General features: G+C 42.4%; 1 protein-coding gene across 1 annotated transcript; it reads right to left on the bottom strand.

The window, feature by feature from the left end:
• Positions 1-1,345: 1,345 nt before the first annotated feature.
• Positions 1,346-2,548, bottom strand: LOC149326704 (uncharacterized). Its single transcript, XM_089564653.1, has one exon. It carries the CDS (start codon positions 2,546-2,548, stop codon positions 1,346-1,348), a length of 1,203 nt encoding a protein of 400 aa, XP_089420779.1.
• Between the last annotated feature and the right edge of the window lie 8,371 nt (positions 2,549-10,919).

Below are 10,919 nucleotides of genomic sequence, written 5' to 3' on the forward strand. Positions count from 1 at the left end.
TTAAGGACTTACAATTTCAAACAAATCATTACAAACTATGGTTTTGCTGCAATGAAAATGTGACGTACTACGTAACATGGTAGAAAGCTTGTTTATTCAGCACACAAATAATGCTAAATCCCCAAAGGCTTATATCAAACAAGGCACCATATGATAGCGTTTGGTCAACGATTTTCTAAAAAGGTACACAAGACTGAAAATCACAGGATGGTAAACAGACTGAACTCTGTTGATATAATACGGGTTGCCTGACTGACTGAAATGAAAGGAGTCACATTTTATGGCTTGGTGAGGCAAAAGTCAGGCAAAGATACCTCCCACAGTGGCTGATTTGCTGTGGCATACAGTTGTAGAGCACAAGGTTTCAGGATCAAATCCTAGTTCCTCTGGTCACATCTCACTGCCACTCAAATGTGAAAACACGTGTGCTGCGCATTGGCAGTGGACGTTAAAGAACCCTAAATGACCAAATTATTCAAAAGCCCTCCACTATGGTGTCCCTTTCTTTCTTCCTTGTTTCACTGCCTGCTTCACCGTTTCTCTTATGACACAGTTCAGATGTTTAGTGTAGGACAGTGTACAATCAGTAAATAATCAAACGTGAACAACACTGAAATGCAGAGACAAGAATGCAAACGTATCAGCTCTGAGAGACAATGTACAAACAAGGTTGATTACCTCTTCTGAAACACAATCTTTGCACTTTCTAAGTGAAATTCAGATGTGCTAGTATTGAGATTTCCCTTGCTAAGATCTTCTCATTTCGCTGTTCATGTTTCAAACGTCATGTTTAAATACTATTTGTTGACAAAAGTACCACTGCTTTCCTCATAAATAATCTGCATTTGTATTTTGGATACACTAAGAAACAAATGGCAGCCTCAGAACTTTAAAAATGGACCTAACTGCAGGCTCGAAGTTGCAAACTAGCTCATTAAATTTTCACATCACGGTGTGACGACGGCTGACATGGAGGTAGCTTTCTCCTGAGTCAAGAATAAAAGGACAGAACAATAAAAATAGATGGGCTTTCGCATGTTTGGCCAATATAGTTTCTTATCACAATAAGCTTAATTCCGCAGTGCAAAAAGCAACATCTCTTTCAGTCGTCAATTAAACTCCACCGGACTCTACAACCAAAAATAAAAAAGAATTTCAATGCTCAAAATGTGAATAAAATGGCCGAGTGGTTCATTGATGTACAAATTTGTACAAGGGACCAAGGCCTTGTCCGATGTTTATCATTTAGCATTGGCCTCCTGTTAGACACTGTCTGAGGATCAAATAAAGCAAACAAAATTTTTCATGACTCCCTGGCACACAGCTAAATTTGACATGAAAGCATCTAGCATCGTTCTTGCTCATTTCCGACCTCACACAAATATGAAACATTATCTATGTTTATAAACACACACTGTGCAAGAACATCTTCAGTAGAAAACAAATGGTGGTTTTCTGACAGCGGTGGATGCACACAAGGCACAATATGGGGCACATAATGGGACACATTTGGCACGATGCGCATTTGTTGGCAGTGAAAATAAATGGAATTCTGAGCCACATAAATACCAAGTATATATGAGTAGGTGCCGTCCTTCATCTTTATATAACATGTACAGCTCTTCTTAGGTACAACATAGTCTGCGGCATGAATGATGATGCTGCCCACCTCTGCACGAAAATACTTGGAAATGCTAGGTACGCAAGCAAATCTCTCCATGAAGAGTTTTTCAAGACTCTGCGACAATTCTCGAATTGGCTGAGCAGCTCCAAGAACACACGTTTGATACCACCTTTTGCTCTTGGATTCTAGTTCACATTTAGCAGCTGCAAGGCGGGCTGAAAGTTGTAACACTCTACTTAAAAATCCATATGTTTGATGCATGATGCACCTTTCTGCCACCTGCATTGGCACAGATTTTGCAGCCGAAACAAGCTTCAAGGCTCGGCCATTAGAATCCTCAAAGGGGAATGTTGAAATGCCCCAAAGTGGACCGAACATCCGTGTTGCCTTTGGTAAGTGAAGCAGCTGATGAACGTTAAACGTTGCTGCTGCCTCTCCATAGAGTTTTGTGACTTGTGTAGCAAATTGGAAGAGTAGGTTTTCTGCATCACTAATATCACTTTCATTGACCACATCCTTCAATAGCAAGAAAACTGCTTTCACAAGAAAGGCAAAATGGGACACATATGTATGCACAAGAAACCCTGAAAGACACGGCAAGCTATAAAATAGTAGCCAGTACCGCCACTCTGTGGCCTTCCAGAATGCACGTTCTGAAAGTGGCCGTGGCATCCTTGCAAATGTGATTGGAGGTTTTATGCACCGTAGCCTCGAATCCAAGATGTTAATGTGCCTGCCAATATAGAAGGCCGATCCCGTGGCTGAAAGCCACAGCTCAGTCAGCTGCTTGGTCACACCCTCCAGCACACAATGCATGTAGTCTGGTGGTAGTCCCCAGACAAGGTCCAGACCTTTGAGCTTCATAAGACAAGATGGGCCTTTCATGCCAAAGATTGCAGTCTTCTCCAGCGTTGACCGAAGCATCGCTGTAACCTACGTTTGTATGCTGATTACTGCGTGTTGTATCACAAAATTTCCTGCCTTGATGATCACTTATACCTTCAGAAATCATTTTCAGAATTTAGCTCTTGGTGTGCTACATGGCAAATGACTATTAACATCCGCAAAACCGTTTTTATGACTTTCACTAATAGAACGACACCTTCCGTGTTTACTTACACAATTAGCAATACCCCCATCCAGAGTGTGAGTCAATACAAATACCTTGGTCTTATTTTCACACCCAGTATGTCATGGTCCAAACATATAGATTTCATAACCTCAAAGGCACTTAAAAAGTCAGGATACCTCCGTCGCACAATAAAAGCTGCTCCTAGAGATACGAAACTACTGATGTTTAAATCGCTAATCCGTCCACTACTTGAATACGCCTCCCCTGTATGGAACCCGCACAAACAACGCGAAATTAACCAAATCGAGGCAGTGCAGAAGAAAGCCGTTCGCTTCATATGTCACAGGTTTGGTAGAGATTTTTCGCCTTCCACGGCAGTTTCATCACTGGGCCTGCAACCACTCTCATCTCGACGAAGGACTGAGTCTTTAAAATTTTTGTATTGCATTATTAACTCTTTCTGTCGGACCTCTGCAAATGATTACCTAACCCCTGCTATACCATCTAAAACTAGAAGTCACCATAGCCTAAACATCACGCCTTATTTTGCCCGCACGGACACTTTTAAATACAGTTTTTTTCCGCGTGCAATCGAATATTGGAATTGTTTACCCGGTTCTACTCGCTCTCTTCCTTTAGAGCTGTTTTTAGCGGCTATTGAATAGTTTTTTCGTTTTTCTTGTTTTCACTCGTACTGTTTCGGATGTTTGCCATTGTTGTGCTCCATGTTTTCCAAAACTGTTGTTCACACCCACCCCTGCAATAGCCCAATAGGGCTGCAGTATGTATAAATAAATAAATAAATAAATAAATAAAATTAAGCACACCTGCATGCGTCCTCTCAGCAGCCACCTGACCATAACAGGGAAACTTCACTGTTCCTGGACAAAAACATATTCACATTTGTCATTACGGTGGCTGCTTAGGCAGCTTGGAATACATTTTTCTTTCACTACATCAGTTTACGGCATAATAAATAGTTGAAACTGCACCCTTGTGTGCATTGTTCTTTTTATTCTTGTTTACGTATTGTTTATTAAGTAAGAAGCAAAAGCAGCGAGGCAATATGTGTATCTCTGCTGACGTCTCGTTGCCTGCCACAGTTTTGCATGCAATATGTGCGAATGACAGCGGTGCCAATTGCTGTGCACAATCAGGAGTGAAGAGGGCGATCTGAATCATTATGGGAATGCCAAGATGTCAGCATGAGTGAACTTCTCTTTGCACCTCCTCGAAAGTTGTGAAAGCTTAGTGGTTGAGCTACTTGTGAGGATAGCCACCAGAATGCAGACATGCGTTAGATGTGACTTAGCCATGCACTTGCAGTGAAGTTCGCCGTACCTTCAATGAGAATCGGCCGGGTAGCTCGGGTGTATCTTTAGACACTTCAATAAAAAAAAAAACTGGGGATCCTGCCTTCCCAATCAACCTGCTGTCATGGCAAGCAGTTATACATGATGGCGATAATCCACCATGTAATGAGTCACACTGTTCTCTTCTGAAGCCTGGTAAGTTGTTACAACTGCAACGGATTATAAATATCGGTGAGCTGCTTGCTGCTCAACATTGGGTAAAAAGGCTTCTCTCTAAAACAAATGTTAACAGGCTCTTTAAAAATTGTACTAAAAATTTGGATGGACATTAACTCCTTTTTTTGCTGCACATATAATAGTATGCAATGTGGCTTCATAAAAACCAATTTTCATGAACAAAAAAATCCACGGATAATTCCCATTGAAAGTCACAATAAATACAACGCTGTCCTTCATGTTCCAATTTTCATTCGACTTGCTATCTTTTCTTTTTTTCTGAGCACACATATTTCCCAGGGCAGGTTGCATCTACATTCACCAGATATAAACGTTTGCTTAGACTTCACCTGTAAAATTTGCAACAGGCACCATGCTTCACTTATCCAGCCAGAGCTTTAGCTCTGTCCAAGCACAGAGTCTACATGAGCAGGTTGCTATCAATCTATTTCACTCTGCTCATTGTACTTGAGATATCATGTTTTTTCTGGCAACTACCGTAGCAACATTGGGCAGCATTAATTGGTAACAATTTCCGAATCAAAAAGTACTTTAAGAACAGAATGCCATTATATTACATTTCTAGTCATCGCATCAAGATGAAAAGCCTACACTGTGTTTTATTTCCAATCAACAGTATCATATCATGCATGCTATTGGCACAAACTTAGCAATGATTAAGTTCCTACTCGAATGGCGCCATTTTGGCCAAAAGGATGCTCTACACCTGCCATCCAGCTGCGTATCCACACTTGTTCGAGGCAAGCTGAGCAGGTCTACAAAACCATTTGTCATCATGATTGTTTAGACAAATTCCCAATCCATGAAGCAGTTACCTGAGCAGCTAATAGGCTAGCAACCAAACCATGCAGTATAATGTGCAGTGCCCTATGGGTAACTCTAGTTTCACTTAGTCCGACCTGGTATGTGTTAGAAATTTGACCGAGTCCAAGAATCCACAACACGCCATCATTGACACAAATGACTCCTATCTTTTGCAGGTTCTTGCTAACTGTGCTTCAGTGTTGGTGTATTGTTATCTCTCAAGACTACTTCTGGCATTTTCCAAACAAAAGAATGCAGTGCTTCAGTAAGCCCAGCATATTTTAACACTGCTTATGTTGCAAATTACGAAATATTGCAAGTTATTTTTACTTCTTGATTGAATTTTCCATATTTCTTCCCAATGGGTTCCTGCAGTGACTCGTCCCTAAAATAGTGGCTCCAGCCAAAACAAAATAAAAAAATGAAGTAGAACGAGCGATATCCGGCACCTGCTTGGCATTGACAGGCTCAAACCGATCTGAAGCGAACAATAGGGCCTAAATTGGAAATTTTTGATAAAAAAAAACAATTGAAGAAAGAATTAGAAACAGGTACACATGGGCACGCTTCCCAAGCATATTTCAAGCAAGTTATGTTGACAAGATCAGACAGAAAGCAAAGGCTAGCCCAACACCACAACACGCCTCTCCCCCTATAAAGCAGCAGGCATTAGTATGAACTGAGTGTTCAGCCTTGAACACTGCTTAGCCACATCAGCTGCTCAGGCACATTTAAAAACTATATTTATTACAAAAGAAATGTTTTTGATTAAAAAAAAATGCAAGCCGCACTGATCGTCAATAGCTGTGCCTTTTTCCCAACACCAACTGCAGCCAAAATACCCGTTGAATTGTTTCATGTTTAATAGGGCCGCTCTGGTTGGGGAGTCCACACAGCAGGTGACAGCATGAACTGCAGACTTTACAGCTGTCCCAGCATGGTACCATGTCAGCTTCCCAATACTGCAAACCTCTTCAACAAATCTCTTCATAAAATGGTGCATTGGGGGTGAGTTTTTGAAAACCATAAGGCTGAAATGGTCACATTCTGCCATTTCAGTTGAAATGGAAGTTCGTTAATTACAAAATATGGATCGCCATATTGAAGACTTGCTAGATTCAAACACTGGTGCCCCATCCGTGTTGAAAGTGAGTGTGAGATCAGACCAAGTCATGTTCAAGTGGTTTCTTGCGCTCCTGTACCGGTCACCATCCGTGATGTCGGCATAAGTTCTTGGTTTGTGACATCTTGTCGCTATTTGCTGGAGATTTCCAAAAAGAGGCCCACTTGTTTGCTTCACCAAGTCAAGGATTTGCTGTTTCAAGTCGAACATAAAAAAAAGCTTCCAGTGTTGATTAAAGTCTGCACTATCTTTTGGACGCCACATGACTTACATTTAACAGCTGTTTTTTTCCAAAGCTCAACAAAGAACCCAAGGTAATCATAGCATGCCGAACAAAAAAAGTGTAGCTTCAGTGCTTCCTTTTGATTTTTCCACAGCTTCCTGAAGAAATAAGTGGCGCCTGGTAGAACTTCTGACCCAAACAAAGCATTAATTAAAATCAGCAGACCTCTTACTTGTGCCCATGTTAGACCTGCATTTACAACATAAGCTAAAACCAACAAGAGTGCTTCTGCTTTCGTTGTTGTTTGGTGCGGCAGAGTCTCAGCAGACAATCTTTCAAACTGTTCGTGGAAGTCATAGGTTAATCTCTCCGCATCAGGATCATCAACTTCACTTTCTTCATTACTGTCCTCACTCCTGTTCGCGGCAGCAGGTACGTCTTCTTCACTGCCTCCAGGTTGGGTGGGCTCTGGTTGTGAACATGCACCAGTTTCGGGTATGCTGGTCTCGCTCTCAGAGCATGGACCGATGTTCTTATTAGCACAGCTGGCGTTATGTGCTCCATCGTCTCCGCTGTTGGGTGACAATGAACCCACAGCATCTGGAGAATCCTGACTGGGGCTTCTACCTTGCAAATCCTCATTTTGTAGGTGTGAGCATGAATCGGCACTTTGTAAAGCTCTGGGAGGACCACTCACGTTTAGTGCAGTGTCATCCTAAAAATAAAAAAAGAAGCAGAAATTACAAGCCAAACACAACCAACAATTGGCATGCAAGATAAAAAAGAAAAGTGAATGCGAACTGTTACTACAGGCATCCTCACGTGCCTTCTTGCAGGTAGTGATGCCCAGTACAAGTGTTTGAAAAGCAACTATGAGAACACAACCAAAAAAATTGGGAGGACACTTGAGCTCCACTTTTAAGGGCATCGTTGTTAACGTGCATGCACTTTGCTGCTAGCCTAATCACTAATCCCTTAATTTGTGCTGCCATTATCTCCAACATATTCATTAGCATACAGTCATCAACTACTCAAATAAATCTTTTCAATTTCAAGAAAAAGAACCAGTTCAATTTTTACATATGGGACAATTTTGTAAAAAAAAAAGAAAAAAAAGAATACCATATCATGTAAAAGTCCCGGCATAGCTATAAAGCCCTGCCTTAACCAAGCTGTTCAAACACGGCTTCCTGGCTTAGGGATCTGACTTGGGATCTAATTAAGGGTGCCAGGTTCAACTCGCATCTGACAAGAGCTACCAGAGTTGGCAGCTCCTTCCAGCACCGACATATCATGTAGCCTGCACACATCGAGCAAACTGCCTACCAATCAGCGCCGTGCCATGTCACCAATCTGATTGCCTCCGGCCAGAGGCATGCTCGTGATTTTCCGCTCACAATGTCGACAGCACTAACGACACATTTTTTTGCTAAACAGGGCCCTTAATGCCAATGCATTAATAAATATAAATATTCATTATCACAAGTGAGGGCATGTTTAGCTCAAGAACAGTCCTTATTCTGCCCATGTAACTACTACAATCTACTGAGCTCAGTAAACACATGCTTTATTTAACCTACCACCTAAGCTACTCAGGTAATTGTGATTTTCTAGCAGTGCAGGGCCCATACGAAGGTGAAATTAGGATAGACAGCGAGTCCTAACCAGCCACTGCCTGTGGTTTGCAAGCCTGTCCCAACGTACAACAAAGGGGCTGCAAGAGAACTTTTCATTCTTCTGTCAACTGATGCGAAAGAAAGCTAGGCTGCCAAAATGACTAAGACAAGCAAAGGTGCACTGCAAACCTTTAGGACACCGCTGGCAACTATGCAAGGCAATTTTCTGTGAGTAACATTCAAATACACTACAACAGTGATCACAAGCTGTGCCAGAATCTTCATAGAGAGGTGGCAAGTTAAATTTCGGACAAGCGTGATGCCTGTCACATTCGTGCACGTGGACAAAAAAATAAAACAGCAAACAGTGGCGATAGCTTCACATACTGACCAGAGAGAGAGCCTAACGAAGGCTAAATTGCCAATATTCATCCTCTTTATCAGGATCTCAAGGAAGTGTTCAGCAAATTTTTTATGCGGGCCGACAACTTTCAGGTCAAAATCACCACCTCTTACCTCCCTTTAGCACCGTCACTGAAGCTAGCAGCTACCAGTTAAAATTTTTAGGTAGAGAGAGACCGAGACTCCCTAGAATTTTTCAAGGCCACTTATGTGGTAATACACTAATAATAAAGCAGCAGGAAATGACATCATCAGTAGCACATGGCTCATGTCTTGCACACAGTCTTTTTTTCCTTTACTGGTGGTCTGTTTTGGTGGTCTGTTAAGTTGAATATATTATGTAGTGAGACAGCAGATAACCACAGGCAAACAAACATTGTGCTTAGCAACTACATTGTGCTGTAGTTGGTTTCCTGTTCTTGGGGCTTATTTTTCTTTCTATTTGTTTTGAGACTTCAATGTGCTCTAGTGACTCTTGGAGCATGACAGAGTGGTAAACATGGTAGAAATTTTGGGTCTCCTTGTTTATATAACTTGTCATTTCACTTGATCCACAAAAAAAAGCAGTTTGAACTTTGTGCCTTGTGGTGTTGCTTTTCCTTTTTTGCTGCCTGGTCCTTGTCCTGTTTATGAAGAGGCAACTTTCCTAGATATGAATAAACTAGCTTGCAAGAATTTCTTACCGGACCCATAACATGTGGAGAATCGTGACTGGGACTGCTTCCTTGAATGTCCCCATCTTGCCGGTCTGAGCAGTAAATGCCACTCTGTAAAGCCCTGGAAGGATCATTCATGATGAGTTGTGCGTCATCCTAAAAAATAGGAAAGGAAAAAACAATACTATAAACTGTTGGGATGGGTTAATGAATGTCTGCTACCCTGCGATTCTTCATCTACCTTTTCACAGTAGCCATCAAATGAAACGCGGACAGAAAAGAATTCGCCGCTGGAGAAGATCTACAGATAAGATATACCTTTAGCTACCGCACAGCGGTCTCCGCGCCATTTCTAAGGAAACTTCTAAAGGCTAACTCTCTCGTTTTGCTGCTCCCTTTCAAAGTGTCTTCTCGGTATTTAATTCAACGCTGAGATAAACGCACGCGCACATACGATACGTAGACTTTTTGAATCGATCTTTTCTGCATGTTGCAGAGTTTGTGTGGAAAATTTTGCGCGCTCTAGTATTCAGTGACCCAGTAGATGCTCGCTGTTCCCGATTTCAACTGTCTGTGCGCACCTTATTTTAATACAGACGCTAACTTACACTGCATACACGCGCACACACTTACACACACGCGCACACACACACACACACACACACACACACACACGCACGCACGCGCACACACGCACGCATGCACGAGCGCGCACATAATCTATACATACATACCTTAACGGCACCCCTTTTGCGTCTGTTCCGGATGTTGCAGAGGGTTTGTTTGGGAATTTTTCCGTTTGAACCAGGTTCCAAGTATTGCCTGTAGCGCTTTCGTGACTTCTGTGACATCGCGAAGTTGGCTGCTAATACGCCCGGTGCCGAAAACCGCTTCCGCTCGTTGAATCTTCAGCAGACGCTACGCCCATCACTGTACTGTCACTCCCTGGCTCCGTGCAAAAGCGATCTTCCCGCCACCATGCCGCCACCACGTGCAGTGTTGCCACCTCTATTTCCGAGCATTCCACCAAAATGTGTTCAAAAATCCGCTAATAATCCGCTAAACATTTTTGGAAAACACCAAAATATCTGCTAATATGTACTGCGATGCTAGATGTAAAAATACTTGCACTGCGTCTTTCCTTGGCTTAGAAATGCAAGCAAATGTAGCGATCCAGAGTTAGAACTGTGATCAAAAAAAGGGATTCCTTAAGCAAAAACGAAACCCCACGAATTTCGATGGAGGCGAAATAATAGAAGCCCGCGTACTGTGCGATGTCAGTGCACGTTAGAGAACCTCTGGTTCCCTGGTGGTGGAAATTTCTGGAGCCCTTCACTACGGCGTCTCTCATAGCGTAGTCGCTTTGGGACGTTAAACCCCATAAACCAAACTAAACCAAACCAGAATGCGCATCGCCGTTTGAAGCGGCGTCTGCTTGTGCGCGTATCACAACCAGCCATGAACACGAGGTCAAGGAAAAGGTGGCATATTTTATCCCGCAACTGTGGCTAGGAGGAAAGAGCATTTTCTTCAAGCGTTCAGTCAGATTATTTTTTGAGCAACATTCGTTGGCAGCGTCCAGGGCAGCTTGTACCGCATCGTTCCTGCGAGCGTTCCTGCCAGCAATTTTGTTTAAAGGCGTGAGTAAAAAAAACAAACATAAGTAGGCTGTAAGGTAATCCTGTTCTCCTCAAATACACAGTCCGCAATAACCCATATAAAAAGTACTCCACAAGGGCCATTCTTCATAGGTTTATTGTACCGGGCGCTTCAGCGAACGCTTTCAAAAATTTTTACATTGCCTCGCGCATCGCATGTTCCTTGCACGAACAGAGACTGGAATGTTGTT

Source organism: Amblyomma mixtum, chromosome 10 (genome assembly GCF_055824585.1).
Source record: "Amblyomma mixtum isolate Tamu chromosome 10, ASM5582458v1, whole genome shotgun sequence".
Classification (NCBI taxonomy): Eukaryota; Metazoa; Arthropoda; class Arachnida; order Ixodida; family Ixodidae; genus Amblyomma; species Amblyomma mixtum.

Coding starts and splice junctions, on each gene's coding strand:
- LOC149326704 (XM_089564653.1), bottom strand. CDS start 2,548: ATGCTTCGGTCAACGCTGGAGAAGACTGCAATCTTTGGCATGAAAGGC.